This window comes from Triplophysa rosa, linkage group LG17 (assembly GCF_024868665.1).
Source record: "Triplophysa rosa linkage group LG17, Trosa_1v2, whole genome shotgun sequence".
Classification (NCBI taxonomy): Eukaryota; Metazoa; Chordata; class Actinopteri; order Cypriniformes; family Nemacheilidae; genus Triplophysa; species Triplophysa rosa.
Window position 1 is genome coordinate 4,533,522 of NC_079906.1, and position 17,452 is coordinate 4,550,973.

At 38.5% G+C, this 17,452-nt stretch overlaps 1 protein-coding gene across 5 annotated transcripts in view; it reads right to left on the bottom strand.

Annotated features, from left to right (window-relative positions):
• The window catches only part of cabin1 (calcineurin binding protein 1), a 95,474-nt gene that overhangs the window by 36,332 nt on the left and 41,690 nt on the right, over positions 1–17,452 (bottom strand). For all 5 annotated transcript variants that reach the window (XM_057355796.1, XM_057355795.1, XM_057355794.1 and 2 more), the window contains 3 exons: positions 15,895–16,068; positions 12,433–12,848; positions 7,507–7,620 (listed from right to left, as the gene is read on the bottom strand). In XM_057355796.1, the coding sequence (XP_057211779.1) occupies positions 7,507–7,620; positions 12,433–12,848; positions 15,895–16,068 (704 nt within the window). The remainder of the gene's footprint in view (positions 1–7,506; positions 7,621–12,432; positions 12,849–15,894; positions 16,069–17,452) is intronic.

The following is a 17,452-nucleotide window of genomic DNA, read 5'->3' on the forward strand; positions in this document are numbered from 1 at the left end:
AGGTGAGTCAAGATGAGACTTGAAGAGACAAGACAAGACACAGGAGACCAAATGAAAAAAGAAAATATGTCACTTATTGAGCCAAGAAAACAGAAGAGATTAGATGAGAAATACTAAATCAAATGAAAAAAGAATATTCAACAACAGAAGTACAAGAGAATCGACAAAAGGTGGAAAAAATAAGAAAGACGAGAAAATAAAAAATGAACATTTGATGAAAATATGAGAAAGACATAAATGAGACAAAATGAGAAAAGAAAAATTAAAATGAACAAGGAATAAATAACAAAAGAAGTACAAGAGAAAGGAAAGAAGGAGAAAAGACAAGAAAATGATCAACAATAGTCTTTTCTCCTTTTTTCCTTTCTCTTGTACTTCTTTTGATGAAAAGATGAGAGGAGACATAAATGAGACGAAAAGAGAAAAGATGAGAAAAGACCAGATACAATTAAAAAGAAATAACAAATAAGTACAAGAGAAAAGACGAGAAAAAATTAGAAAAGACAAGAAAATAAAAAATGAACGTTTCATGAAAAGATGAGAGGAGACATAAATGAGACAAGATGAGAAAAGACTACACAAAATTAAAAAGGAATATATAACAAAAAAGATAAAAGATGAAAAAATAAGAAAATATGAGAAAATAAAAAAGAACAATAAAAAGACGAGAGACATGAATGAGACCAGAAGAACACTGAAAAGGAATAACAAAAAACAACTGATAAAAAGATGAGAGGAGACATAAATGAGGCAAAGTGAGACAAGATGAGAAAAGCCTAGATCAAATTAAAAAGGAATATATAATATATATTTACATTTACGCATTCGGCAGATGCTTTTATCCAAAGCGAGTCGTGACTTACATTGCATTGTATTATACATTTGTTTCTGACTATATGCAATCTCCTGGGGTCGAACCCATGACCTTGGCATTGCTAGTGCCATGCTCTAACCACTGAGCCACAGGAAATATACAGTATATATATATAAAAAGATAAAAGATGAAAAATAAGAAAATAAAAAAGAACAATAAAAGATGAGGAGACATAAATGAGACAAGATGAGAAAAGGCCTAGATAAATGAAAAAGGAATATATGACAAAATAAGTAAAAGAGACAAGATGTGAAAAAAGGAGAAAAGACAAGAAAATAAAAAATTAACAATTGATGAAAAGATGAGAGGAGACATAAACGAGACGAAAAGAGAAAACATCACGCAAGACGTACTGTTAAGGGGAGAAACCAATGAGATTAAACTTAATAAATGTGATGAGACAAACACAGGAGAGAAGACACGAAGAAAATTGAGAAGACAACAAATGAAACATAGCAAGACAAGAAAACGAGACCATAAAAAAAAGAGAAGCTGTGCAAAACCTTACACCTAAGACATTAAAACAGACACATGCACAGAAAAGACAAGAGAGATTTTCATGGTCCCTCCATCAAACCCACTCATTGCCCTTCCTCTGTTAATGTTTGTGGTTTTCCACTGTGACATCAACGCACACGTGCACACACACAATCTCCTGCTGATAACAGGAAAGTCAAAATGCAAAACCTGCTGACCGTATCTCGAAATGTGATCTACAGGTGTTTGCTACCGCAGGGCTCTAGACTGCAACCAAATGGTCGCATTTTGCGACTATTTTAACTGCCAGTGCGACCAGTTTTTCTTAATGGTAGCACCAGTGCGACTGCTAAGCGGATTAATATACATTTTTTGAGTATTATCAATGTAATGGGCAGAAACGTTATATTGCGCAAGCCATTCATTTGTCTTCCCTCCTTTAACCATTGTCTTATCTATCAGTGCCCCCCGCCCCCAAAGACGTAATGTGCGGTGTAACAGGCGCATTTAATGCTATGATGAAGCGGAAGGACTGACAGAGCAAACGAGCGAAGCGCTCAATCTTGCAACTCAAATATGTTTTGCCACCTGCAGAATACAAGTTCCCCGGCTAAGGTACAAAACAGCAAAGATAACGAAATGTGTTGCATTGTGATGCATATGTATGCATGTGAAGCTAATGCAGGAATCATGTGTTTAAAGCACTTGTTTAAAGGTCTATAACAATACTGCAAAGCATACCCGCATCACGTTAAAGGTGCAGTTTGTAACAATTTTGCAGTAAAATATCCAAAAACCACTAGGCTAGTGTTATATATTTTGTTCAGCTGAGTACTTACAATACCTCAAATGTTTCCAACTACATGTAAATCGTGAGAAAATCGCCATTCTAAACAGTGACATGGGGCTGTGCAGTGAGAGTGAAAGCGAGAAAGCATGAGAGAGAAGTCAGAAGTTCAGGTCAGCTGCTGGAGAAGCTTCACACAAGGACCAAATGGCATAAAAGTTCACTTTCCCCATGTTGTTGGTTCAAACTTCTCCAGTGTGCGTGTGTGTGTGTGTGTGCGTTCATGTTTGTATATCCCGGTGGGGACCAAAACCTGAATACACACCAACACATGGGGACTCGTGTCACCGTGGGGACCAAAATTGAGGTTCCCAGGGGCAAAAAAGCTAATAAATTGTACAGAACAATATTTTTTACAAATCTAAAAATGCAAAAAGTGTTCTATGATCTTTAGGTTTAGGGATAGGGTTAGGGGATAGAATATACAGTTTGTACAGTATAAAAACATTACCCCTATGGACTGTCCCCACGGGGATAGTCAACCAAAGCCTGTGCGTGTGTGTGTGTGCGTGTGTGTGTGTGTGTGTGTTCGGGCCTGCAGATTGTGGTCAATCGGGCCTGACTGCTGTTACATTTATCACCTTCCTGTGTCAAACGCTCCGCCAGAACCGATTGACATTTTACAAATGTAAAAAAAACACAAGATGAAAAATTAGAGGCCGTTTACACTAGACAGTTTTCAACTAAAAACGGAAAACTTTTTATGCAGTTTGGCGACGGCATTATCGTTTCCGTGTTAACTCTGAAGGCGGCGTTTTCCCAAAACGATGACGTCATACGCATGCATATTACGCGTTCAGTCTGTAGGCATGCGCGAGTATTCCCAAAACAATAATGGCCGCCTCCATGCTGCTTGGTTGTGCTGCGTGACATTCCCATTATCATTTCTCCAGCAAAAAGTAGATTTAATGCACCACTACAACCAGCGGAGACAGTATTTACACAAACTATAAACGCACATACACACCGACAAAGTGTATTAAAATTACGTTTAGCTTAAAAATGGTATGCGTATGTGCGCAGACACGTAGGGGTTCTTTATAGCGCAACAGTGCCATCCACTGGCCTGGCATGCATGATAAAGCATTTTTACTCGTTTTCCCAGATCCATGTAAATGCAGATCATTTTGATTACAAATGTGCACGTGAGACTTTTCAAACACGCAAAGGAACAACTGTTCCGTTTTTCCTCGTGTAAACGTAATCTCAGTCAAAGGTTTTTGTTAAATCCTTCCTGTCATTTGTTCTTATTCTCCTTTTAATCTGAACACAACTAAACTGTCTAGTTCTTGAGTTGTATTAGAATGATAAACACAACCCTTTGTCACAAACTGAGCCCAAAACTAACATTTAACCCAAAAGCAGAAAAGGAAACTGGATAGACAGAAATGGTGTATGAAGTCAAACATTAATACGTTCCTGTTGCTCAATTGATAAAATGCGTAAAATGTAAATAAATAAATAAATTTCATGATTTTCTTCTAAAGTTAAGAGCTCTTTACTGTTAATATCTCACACTAAACCTTATTTCTTCTGCATCATAACAACAGCATCAGTTTGAATCTGTACATTATTAACCAGGCAGGAAGAGTGCTGTTATTATTATTTCATTTTACCGAAGACAACATCAAAATAGATCCCATTTATCCTAAGACTCTTATTGGTCTGAAGAACCAAAGTGCACTCATTATCTTTTACATCAAAATGAAATATCCTTGTTTGCTTCTAAATCCTGCTCTCCTCACATAACCAATGCCGCATAGATAAAGAAAAATCTAAAACCAAACAACAAGATTTTTTTTAGGGCTGTGCATTTAACGCGCTATGGAAAATTAAAGCAACTACAAATTTTAAGGTATTTAACGCACCTGCCCCACCCCAGACATATTTCATAGGCTACAGTTGATTGGTGACAAATATGATGCTTGCAACAACTTACTGCGTGATATAACATACAGAATACTGTCAGAAAAAACCCAAAATTAAAGATATTGGTGCAAAAATGAATGAGCTTTTGTCTTATATTTCTTTAATTATGCAATCACACAAGCACATATCATATGAGTGCTATTTTTGTCCAGAAAACTACGAGTGCACATGTCATGTTGATTTTATACAACAGTCAAATAAATAAGAAATTAATATTATGATATATTTTATAGAATTGTTTGTTTTCTCAATTTTTTACGAAAATATTACCTATAGAGCCTCAGGGAAAGTGCTGCGCGTGGTTTCGTTTCTAAATGAATACGTTTCTTGAGTGAATCGATTAATCAGTGGCTCATTCATAAAGAGTCATTTACTGCGTTCCGAACGAATTCAGTGAATCCAATGAATTAATGATTAATTTACCTCCACCTACTTGCAGTTTTTGATTCTTCAAAGAATTTTAACAGTATTAAAATAAAAAAGTTAAATAATTACAATACTAATAAATTGGTGATAGTGTGCCCAAAAAAAGAAAATTCTGCTTATTTACATTTACTTACCCTCATGTCGTTTTAAACCTTACCATTTCTTTGGTGGAAAGGAAGATTTTTCTTAATGTTGGTAACCAAACTATTTTGGTCTATAATTATATACAAATAATATTTCGGCTTATAAAAGAACGAAATGATGGCCGTTTTAGCTTCTGAACATCTGAAGCTACTTTCTGTATTGTCTTGTAATGGCTTTAAAATACATTTTGGCCCCAAATGTGATGTGTGATTAATTTGCGATTCATTAGATTCATTAATCGCCGCATCACAGAATGTTTTTTGTAAAAGTTGTGTTTGGATGTGTTCAAAATTTATTTCCAAAATGAATGATATTATGACAAATGACGTGAAGAGAATGGCACACAGTGGCATCATGTCCCGAGTGGGAGGCTGCATATGAGGGCACATATGGTGTGTGTATGGATGGGGAAGTTTTTTTTTTTGTAATTTTGTTTAGTCTCAGGCCATTGAATGCAGACAGAGCCTGGGGCAAACTAGAACAGCCCTGAATCATATCACTCACTGACAGTATGTACTCAGTCCTGTTTCATCGACAAATTAAAATGATTTAAGTCTACAATAAACAAACTAAACTTTCACTAATTTTTAAAAACACAGCAGGACTTCATCATCGCCTGGCTAAAAAAAGAAGGGTTTGAAAAACTGTTGCCAGTTAAAACATATTAATCCAGTCATAAGCCCTATTCGGATAGTAATTGTTTCTCATGAGGACGTCTGTAAAATTAAATCTGCATGGCTCCTCGGCGATAAAACTCATGCACTCAAGACAAACATAAATTCACGGTGTAGTTGTGAGTTTATAATCCTGCGAACCCGGAAAATGCACTTCTCACGTTCTCAGTCACATGACAATTTGCACGGCTATAATATTATAATGGAATAAAACCAATATTTTAAAATACCCTTTTGAAATGTCTTCTTATCTTTTCTTGTCATCTTTTTGTTCTTATCATCTCCCTGTCTGTGTAGTGAAGCAGCGATCCTGTCAAGCACCTTTTTCACAGCTAACCAATGACAGAGACCTGTCCTTTCCCTAACATGCGAGGAACGTGATTGGTCGAGAAGGCTCAAGCTCGAAAAAATAAAATGGCGGCCGAAACGCCTGTTGGAGCATAGTTTTGTATAAATGTCAATTAAATTTTTACTTTCAATAACTTCTGATTGCATTTCTAGCTTGAAATTAGTATTGAAGTTTTTAAATATGTGATTGATTCTCACTAAGACGCGCTCTCTGGTTATAATTCAAATAGAATTCCGTAACGCTGCCCATGAAGCCGAGAGACAGTCTGCCTTCGTGCACAACTGCTGTCTTTGAACATTGCCGGCTGCTATTTGTAAAAACAACGCTGCGAGCGTTGTTGTTACAAATAGCCATTGTCAACTTTTTCTAGTCAAGTGTGAACACGGCCTAATTCCCACAGTTATAATTGTGAAACTTTGATGAGTTTCAAATATTAAAAAGGTGGAAAAATTATAAAGGAAGGGTAAGTGTTTTCAAACATTTGACTGGTATTGTAAATTATTCTTTTGACCAGTACACTGTATTAAAGAGTAAATATTTTGTGATTTTTAAGGTCCTACTTTGGTTTATGGAGTGTCCAACAACAAGTTTACGTACATACACGGTGTAAAAACACTTTCATTTTCTAATAATAGGCCGATATTATTACCTCACTCTCAAATGATTCGTTCCGCGATTCATCTGTCTAATCCCCTCCTTTCTGTCAGCCTACTCTGATCTGATTGGTCAGATGGTCTAGTCTGCTGTGATTGGTCTACTGCGTGCAGTGTCGCAAATGGAACGTAGGCGGGCATTACATGGAGTGACGCAAATCCGACCCGGAACTGATATTAGAACAACAGACAACTCGTTTGCGTGATTCAGAGTTGACTCCTTTTTTCCCAAGCCAATAACTTTTATACTTTCGGCTTTACAACTTGGTCGACTGCTTACATTCACACACAGCAACATTACACACTGCATGAAATGTCATTTTAAGGACATTGTAATAATTACTCTTTAAACGTCTTTGAAAAGTCAAATAAAGTACTGTATGTGTCTAGGTTGCTGTACATTACTGTATTCCTAATGTAAGTGTTTTCATTTTCCAAACAGCCTTCATGGTACAGCTGAATAACTGAAGAAAAAAAATCTGACAAGTTGTTAGTTTGCAGCTGTAAAATTCTAAAGCTCTAAAACACAAAGCAAAATCTAACCAGGTTTTCTTTAAATCGGATACTGTGTGTGGTTTTCCCCATAAGGTGAGGACAGGTGGGCACAAGGTTGGTGACCCTAGCTCTCTAAAGCCCAGCATGAGTTTATAAAAAACTGTTGTTTGCCAACATTGATCGTCTCCTCAGAGTGACCACACCCACAGCCACACACATAACCCGCACATAAATCAAACACAAATGTTGTGGCCTGTGTGAGGACTGTATCAACAAAGGCCACCGGGCATCAAAAAATGGCAACCACGCACAAACAGATGCAAAAAACACTCTGGAGTGATGCAATCTGTCTTCCTTGTGGTGTCCAGAGACAACTGTAAATCCAGCCAGTTTAGGGCATTTTCTGTGAGGAGCCTGTAATCTCTGGATTTGTGTGTGCGTGTGTGTGTGAAGAGGATTTTACAGCTCTGAATCAAGAGGAATTCACGTCGACTATATCTGCATATATACGTGTAAGAACAGCAGACTCTCTCTACTAGTTACACGCTGAGCATCTCTAATAACTACAGGTTGGAAATTTACAGTATTATGAAACACTTTAATATACAAGTACAACCTGTAGTTAGGTTGCGACTTACGTTGAACAGATTGGTTTTATTCCTCTCGCAGAAAAGTCCTTGTGCCGGCATGTGCTTCAGCTGTTGCCATGGGACACTGCTCCCTAGCAACACATCTCGTGCCCATTGCAGGTTCTGTGAAAACACAAATATATTCAGTCAGCTCTGTGTGCATGAGAGTTCTGATGACTTGAATCGGGGAAACCTTGCCCAAACACACACAAAAGTCAACATTTAAATTGTGTTCAACATTACCCTGCAAGTTAAAGTACAGTATACCTCCTTCTGTTTTTTAAGGGACAGTATGCGACACAGTATGTAGTCGGAAATGAACTGTAGTAGGGCGACACAAATAATGCTAGTGTGCATAATGCAATCATTTGCAATAACAGTAACACTTTACAATAAGGTTTTATTTGTTAACAATGGGTTAATGCATTAGCTAATATGAACAAACACTGAACAACACTTCTACTGCATTTATTATTGTTAGTTGGTGTTCATTTCTGCATTTACTAATACATTTTAAAATCAAACATTGCAACTGTTAACGTTAGATAATGCACAATCAACTAACATGAGTAATTGTATTGACATTACTAAGAATTAATACATGCTGAAAAAACTATATTGTTCATTATTAGTTCATGTTAGGTAATGCATTTACTAATGTTAACAAATACAACCTTATTGTAAAGTGTTACCGCATTAACTAAACAATTTAATACTTCAAAAAGTTTTTTAAAAATTTTGGGTTGATTCAGATAGCAGAAAGACTGACATGTGAATGCATGTGGAAGATGATCAAGTATCGGAAAGAATATATATATATTAGTGACGCACCGAAAATGAAAATTGTGGGCCGATACTGAAAATTTAGGATGCACTCAGCTGAAAACCGATACCGAAACTTACTTAATTTTTTTTTTAAATAGATTGTATTTAATTGTATTAATTACACACACTAAATATATTCAGCTTTTATTTCAGCCTATTTTTTTCTTTCGGCCGAAACCGATAATGCCATTTTCGGCCAGAAATTTTCGGATTTTTTTTTATATATAGTAACAACTGCAAAAAATAGTAGTACTATATAGATATCTAAACCATACCATAAAGAACTATATAGTGTAGAATATATACATAACTATATACAATATAGTACTACATAGTATAGTTAATATAGCCCGTATTGCATGGTGGAATACCGTAATCTGTTCAGCAGTATGCTACACATTTTGGCAAACGTAGGTCATTTGGCTATTACATGCAAACAAACAAAAAATGTCGTAAGGTGCATATCGTTGCTGTCGTTCTGAAACCTTGTGGGCCCTATTTTAACAATCTAAGTGTATGGTCTTAAGCACACGTCACAGGTGCACTCAGGGCGTGTCCGAATCCACTTTTGCTAGTTTAACGAAAACCAATCAGAATCTCATCTCTCATTCCCTTTAAGAGCCAGTTGCGCTCGGGCCATGGCGGATTCGCTATTTACACTGCGGTATTAGAGCAAAGACTGAATGCTTCTCCAGAGAGGAAACGCATCTGCTCGTGCGTCAGGTTAAAGCGCGTCAGCAGACCATCTACAGGACAAGCCGGATTTTTATCTTTATGTACACAATAATAATCTTTTACATTGTCCTCCATTTAGTTTTTATATTTGGCATGTTTGTGTGCTGCTGCACTTCCCTCTGTGTAATAATAAAAGTGAAAGCGCGTTGAAGACCCACCCAGAGGCGCATTTTCTACTAACACGCTCTTTTAATAACACAAAAATATTGCCCCATTAACTTTAGACCAGGTTTGAGTTGGTCTATGGTGCAGACTATTTTCAGTTACCAACAATGCGCCTGAAAACACCTCTTTTTTAGACCAACACGCGCACAAATGAGCGCAAATGCATTTGCTATTTAAACAATGCGGCGCAGGACAGGAAAATGATAACAATGCGTCGGGCTGTAATGGTTTTTCCATTACCTGAAAAACAGTCAATTTGGACATTCAAGGTTTTGGAAGGACGGCGACGATATAACCGTTTTGGAGCTAATACTGTATTACATTAATCAAACAAAGTCACACAAAGACTACAACTACAAAAAAACTGTAAAACTAAAAAAAACTCTAATTACAACACTGACACTGAATGCTGAATCAAATCCCCTGTAACACAACATAATAAGACTAGAAAATTCCATTTGTACACCACTAATTCACAATTAACAGACACACAGCATCACAGGACTACGGTCTGACATCTTCATTATATGATACGCTCCTCTCTCACTGCATGTCACACACAAACCAGAGCTCAAATGCAGCTTGTGGCCGTTCATTAAATCCCAGAGTTACATTTCCACGCTTTCGCCTTGGGAGCGAGTCGCGATTAAACGCATGGTGGCGGCGGTCATGAAATCTCTGGCTTGTTGTTGTGGGGTGATTCAATTTCAGAGCTGAACGATCTTTGCTCATAGATCAGCCAGAGAGAGAGAGATAAACATCTCGCCGTGAAGAGACAGGGGAGGCATATTTCAACACAAGGCTTTTTGGTTAAACAGTGTCTGAAGGAGCTTGAAAAGAGAGATACGGGAATACAGAGCATCAAACAGAAAGAATGGAACATTATCAGGGTCTATTCTTACTCAACATATACGTACAAACCATAGACTGTAAAAAAGATGGCTGGCGTGACGCCTCTTCCTTCCATTGTAATGAACGGAGCGTAAAAAGGCCCGATGATGGGCGCTGACATGTTACGCAAAAACGTCAGTTTGGAGCCTGGGTCTGCGCAGAAGGAATCACCAGTGGAGCCAGGAGGCGGCGCCGCTGTATCAAACTCTCACACGCCCAATCAACCACACACCCTGAACTTCCCATTTGACTGCCCATATCGATGGGCTTGCTAAAATAAGGTAAATACAACAACTAATGACTTAATCGTTAGAAATCGAAAATTCATAGTTGGTTATATCTTCAATCTCCTCTCGAACCTCCGACAGTCCGCTCAGAGAAGCTGTCAATCACAACAGTCAATCATAACGACACGCCGCGTTTTTATAGCATCACTACAACATTACTAGCTAAAATCAAACATATCACAAAAACGAACAATTGAACATATATCAGCTTGATAACAACTACCTTAAATGATCAAAACCATCTTTCTGAAAATTTTCCTGTAAGTGTGTAATTTAGAGACGATTCACATTTCGCGTCTAAAACCGTGCGGAAAACGTCAGCCGCGCCGCTTTCTCTAGTCAAATGACTCGCACGGCACTCTGTAAAGTAGAACTATTACCATCTCGATGCGGCGCCGATGTGCCTAGAAAAATGTGTCCGCCATGCCATATGCGTGTCGCAACCGCAGCGCATACTATTTGTGCGCGTCTGCCACGTGTCTACATTTTAAATAACGAACTTGTGTGCGCAAAACATGCGAAATGTGAATCGCCCCCTTTTTTTACCCATTTGTTTACATGGAGGGTGGGGTTTATGACCTGTACTACAGCCAGCCACCAGGGGGTGATCAAAGAGCCCTCAGCTTCACTGAGTCTTTTTAGGACGTGTGAGCCACACCCGATACAAACATGCAATTTTCATTTCCACGCCCCTAAATAGGATGCAGCCGAAAACTAAATTTTATTGGTTGCTTTACCTGTCAGTCATTTGGCTTTTTGGAAGCTTCTTGGCCATTCAACGCGGCAATGGATCCCAGACCATTTTCTTAAAGGTTTATAGTACAAAATAAATTGAAATAGCTTGATTTGTTTAAAATTACAATAACATTAATCATTTTAATTTCAAATCGATTTTTTTTATATAAAAATGTTTAACGAAAATTTGTTCAACTTCCTCAACTATTCAATGATGTACAGTAGTTCCAAACAACAGCCTTTAGCCTCATTCAGCAGGATGTATATTTATTTCGAAAGGGTTTCTACATGACTTGACCACATATGCAAAGTAAGTGTGGGAAGTCCCCCGTGGGCCCGTGTCGGCTCGAATCTACTCCTCATATCAGCCACACCAAAAAAACACCAGTAGCAGCTATAAACCTGTAGGCAAATGTAAGCGGTTTAGTGGTCAGTGGTGTTACACACTATTATAGCATTTGGCTAAACCTGACACTGTTTTTGCGCCCATGAGGTGAGCGCTCACAGTTTTCAACACACACTCACTCTTGTTATCTGTGGGTTGTGCCAGTGATGAGCTTCAAACACACACATACGCTTGCTTGGCTCAGTTAGCGCTGGACATATACGTACTGTATATCTTGTTCTGACCATTTTTGTATTTTGTGTCTTAACAGGATTACTATATTATAGGACTTGGTAAAAAATATTGATTTTAATCGATCTTCCCGAATCGATTCTTAATGCACGGGCCTCAGAGAATATTATCTGTATTTCGCCTCTCGTCCAGAGAATGGCGCCATTATTCATTTCTTAAACACGTTTCAAGTTGTTCATGAATTTCAAGTTGTTCAGGATTTCACTGTTGCACGTTTTTTTTTTTACAGTAATGTTTGGTAACTCAAAGTAAAAGTAAAGAGTAATTCAAAACAATTGTGTGGGCTATACTATTAACGTGAATGTGTATTTTATTTATTTAACCGAGTAGGGGGGTTTCAGTTACCAGCCTATATATTTAAATATGGATTCCATGTCTGCAAAACTTATATTTTAAATGAAATACTGATAACTAATCGATTTTAAATCGACTCGAAATTCAATCCAATTCGCCAAAATGGTCTCAAAATGGCCCTACTATATTGCAATGGGATCTACAAAAATCTCTTATGACATCTAATTGTATATAGTTGATTCCTTTTTAGATTTATTAATAAAATATAACATTTCATTTTTATTTTTTCCAAGCATTTGTCCAGTGGAAGATAAGGGCACTAGACATGTGGTTTAAGGAAGTGTGTTTGTGTGAAAATGTCTGCACCTTGCGGGTCCTGCTGTAGGCGTACAGGTTGGCCAGACGGTACAGGCTTTTATAGTGCTGTGGGAAGCGGCTCAGACACAGGAAGAGAGACCTCACACACAAGTCCACCAGCGTTGTCCTCTGCTCCGCCCGCCCCGTCGGCAGACATTTGGGCACCTCGATCACCTCCAGAGGGGGAGGGGGCTCCGGTCTCCGCTTGCCCTCACTGGAGGGGGCGGTCTGGGAGTGGCTTTTGTGTGGCGTGGTGTTCAGTGGTACGGCTGGTGGTTGGGTGGGTGTGTCTGTAGTAGGAGTTTTAGGGACAGATGCTTCAGGAGAGGTGATGGATAAAGTGGTGTCGGAAGACTCCTGCGTGACCGAGGATTCTTGAGAGATTGTGGCAGAGCTGATATCCATATTCTTGTCTTCTAAGGTGCCTGTGGGATTTTAAGGGAAAGAGGTGACCATCAGGAGCAGAGCAGATATTTCTTGCCCAAGACTAGAAAAAAAAATTTTTTTTAAACCAACTGTAAAAAAAACAGTTGAGTCAACTTAAAATAATAAGGCAACCTGTCACAAGCATGTTTTTGACTTAACTCAACAAACAGAGATTGAAGTTCACCCTACTTAAAACTGCACGTATAAGCATAGCCAAGTTTATCAAATGAACAACATAACAAAATATTTTTTGTTGGCTGAACATAAATAGAGAATATAGATTGTATATTTAAAAATAAACAAATGTATTTGACTTTTACTACAATTGGACATGTTTCTGCCTCGAACAGACCAAAACTTTAATGAAATAACTGTGTATAAGTTTGTGTTGAGTGCATTTATGCAGGTTATGCCGTTGTGTCATGCACTTACACCTCAACATTGAACACACAAATCTCAACCATGGTAACAATCAAAAACCATCATCCATTAAAAAAACTCTAAACACAACTGATAACTAACAGTAACAACAATATTAAAGCATAAATTAAGCCAGCAAGAATTAAAAATAAAAAATAAAGAAAAAACACAGAATTGAACATGCTGCAATGCATCTTGGGAACTTTCAAACTCTTGCAATATTGTTTGTTCAAAATACACTGTTTTGTAAGTTGGGCAAACTTTCTGATGCATTTTCACCAAAAACTTGAGAATCTAAGTCCAGTCAACAAAATAACCTTTGGTAGACACGTGTAATCAATTTACTCTCTTAACAAAAAATTCTATGTTCAAGTTACTTATTTATCTTTGTAGGGAGAACATTTTGTGCATAGTTCTAGTATAGAATAAGCCTACATTGTAAATGTGATGGCTTAGGGCAGGGGTCGGCAACCTTTTCGACCAAAAGAGCCATTTTGGACCCTCTCCCACCAAATAAAATTAGTCTGGAGCCGCAAAATATATCTAACCTTTAAATTACTATAACAGGTTGTAATGCATGTAAGGTAGTAGTTACCCAGTTGCACCACTAGGTGGCAATATAGTGCGAGTTTTATTGTATTTAGATGTTAGCAATTTATACATTTTTATCCCTGGCAAGAAGTGGGAGTGTTGAATTAGGAGTGTTGCACGCGCTGCTTTAGTTAGAATTCATCTTTTTTCTGTGATCTTTTGTTTTTGCGATGTTTGATGAACAGCCACAAGAGGCCGCCTACTCTCCGCACACGGACATCATGCGTAAACATTATAAGAAGCGCGCTAACCAGACAGGATTTAAACTATGCCGGCTAAAGACCTAACAGTTTGGTTTAAAGACGAAAAGCGCACAAAGTGTTTTCTCACAGAATGTGTATGCTTTTTCAGATATTTCTTGAAGAAATCAGTACAGAAGTGGTCAAAAGTGGACAAAATAGACGGATTACAGCAGCAGGTGTAAACGGGTATGTGCCTTTTTTTTACAATTGTGATCCGATCAACCAAAATCTTAAAGGGGTCATATGGTGCAAATACATGTTTTTCTGTGTCTTTGGTGTGTTATAAGTTGCCCATGCATGTATTAGACACATAAAATTGCAAAAATTAAAGTGTCGGAACAAAAGATGGATTCTATCTAATAGCGAATGCTCACCCAGACCTGCCTGAAACGCCTCGTGTAACCACACCCCCACAAATCTACGTCATTTCATGGTATGACTTGACTAAGACCGCCCAAATGTATACGCAAATAAGGTGGGCGTACTTGTAAATCGCATTGTATCGCCGCCGCCGCAGCCATATCGTGAAGACGCTGTGTGTTTCGTTGCGAAAAGAAAGCCTCTTTGTTTGCCCTTCCAAAAGATGAGACAACTAAAAACGAATGGTTACATTTTATTTACAATACTGTTCCAGAACAGTACAATCCGAATATTCAAGTGTGTGCAGCGCATTTCACAGATGATTGATTCATGAACCTGGGAGAGATCAAGGCCGGCTGTGCATGAAAGCTTTTGTTAAAAAGTGGGGCAATTCCAACCATTACAACTTCGCAAGGACAGTCTGGCGCTTCAGATTCGCAGCCTGTAAGTATATTTTTTATTGTAAAAGACTTTGTGACGGACTAACGCGAGCTGAGTTTGTTGTGTGTTTGTGATCTGCAAATTCAGACACGCGCAACGTGAAAAAAGACAACATAAGTCCTAATAATCAGTAATTATGTTCCAACTAGAGGTAAGAAATGTCGTGTTTATAATGGGGTTTATTGTCTTTGTTGAGTCGTGACGAGACATGGCGTAACACTGGTTGATCACTAACGGCAAATCTTTATAACGTCGTATATAAAAGGTAAAACAGTTAGCTATAGTTTTTAACTATTTAACATAATATATTTTTTAAAAACCTTACCAATCCTTTACATCCTGCTCAAGTCACGCTGGCACAGTTGATGTATCGGCTTAATCATCTTCATTTTCCGGATCAGATTCGGGCTCGAATTGATAAGGAAAGTACCGATGACATTTTATCGCCTGTCAGTACAATTGCTTGGGAACATGATGTTCCGAATATGGTAAGAGGCGTTACATTTCCGTCACACGCTTGCAGTATTCAACCAATCACTACGCACTGGTTAACTGGCCAATCATAGCACACCTCGCTTTTCAGAGCGATGAGCTTTGTAAAAAATCAGCGTGTTTCAGAGAGGCGGGGCAAAGAGGAGATACAAACATGCGCGGTATGTGGAAAATACAGCGTTTTTAACCTTAAATCGTGTAGACACATTGCATTACATCTAAAACAAACAATAATATTCGTTTCAGCCGTGTCATATCACCCCTTTAATACCAGGCATAAACAGGGGCTTATAAAGACTGCAGAGAGCCACAGCAGGGGGGCAGAAGAGCCACATGTGGCACGAGAGCCACGGGTTGCCGACCCCTAGCTTAGGGTCATGTTCACCAGACCAAAATGTTTCTACTTTTGTTACATCCAAAAAGTCGAAAAGTGACAGTATGTTTAGGAATGAACCCTTATGTACAACATTTTCTTTCAAAACCATGCCGAAACTTTTACCTGTATCTTCAGCTGGTGCCCGTTTCTCTTTTTCAGCAGCGTTTGAGTCTTCTGGAAAAAGACACTTCCCAGAATTCCCCTTGGGATTGCTGTCCTGTGAGCTGGTGGGGTCCATGAAGACATCCTGCAAGGAGCTGCAGTCCGACATGATGGCCACGCTGTCCTGACTTTGCTCTAATTTGTGTGGAAAAAACATACCACACGATTACACATTCAACAGGATTCTTTGTTAATATCCGAATAATTAATATCACCCTTCATTCAAAAGCAGAGTGGCCCAATTTGCACAGAAACCATCTAGAAACCAAAAGAGATTCCAAATGAGTAATATCCTCCTCCACGGGACGCAGAGCTGTACGATTCAGGAACTTTACCTAAAGAGCAGGCGAGCTTACTGAGACTACTTTGAGATTGGTTTTAAATTTTACGTAGAGAAAAAAAAAAGTTCAAAAAAGCCACACTGGACTACTGTATTCATGTTTTTCAGCATTTTTTGTGCCTCAAAGCATCAGTTACTGTAGGAAAAATGGGTGCATGAACATTTTAATAACACCCTTTGAGTTTCACAGAAGAAAGTCATTCTTAAGTTTGGGACCTATAAACGTCAAAACTACACAAAACAAGTTTTAAAGGGATAGTTCACCCAAAAATAAAAACCGTCTTTGACTCTTTCTTCTGTGGAACACAAAAGAAGATATTTTGAGAAATATCTCATGTGGTATTGTGACCATACAATGGAAGTCAATGGGGGCTAGTGATGTTTGGTTACCAACATCCTTCAAAATATCTTCTTTTGAGTTCTGCAAAACAAAAAAAATCATACAGGTGTATACTAGCATGAGGCTGAGTAAACGATAACAGAATTTTCATTTTAGGATGAACTATCCCTTCAAGGTATCTTGAAATGAACCCGACAAAGAGCTCAGGTGTGAAACAGACAGCCTGCTCCTGAGGTAGAGCGAAGCACATCAAACAATTGTGCTTCTCAGCAAACCCAGAAAAGAAATGAAACGTCATTTTTCTAGCGCTGGCCACAAACAAGCAGAGAAAGCCCCCGAGCATGCTGGGAGTGTCAGCATTTGGCACAGAGGGCAGAAATTCATTAGCACACAGCATCACCTCCATGACACCACAGAGCAATCCCCCCTCAAGAGAACGCCAACGCACACTCACTCCGACTGAAGGGGGGGGGTAAGAACGCTGTGTCAGCACAAAACACTGCAGCCTCCTGCAGAGCGGCCTAATTGTTGGTCTGATACATTTTCAATAGGAGTTTTAAGACTGTAAGTGAGATGCTTGCAGGAGTCTGGACTTGACTCGGCGGTGTGCTCTCTGCTTTTGATCTGACTGGGTGGAAATCACCAATAGAAATAAGCATCTGGAGAAGTGTGATACTTAATGAATAGTTTTCAAACACATTTTAAACTGCAGCGGTTTCATTTCTCTGCATAAACAACTTTTAAGTAGGAATGAGTGATTGTAAAACCTGATCTTACACCAGTGTTGGTCACCTTCCTCAAAAGCAGAGAGCACATACAGGCTTTCATGCTAAACCAAC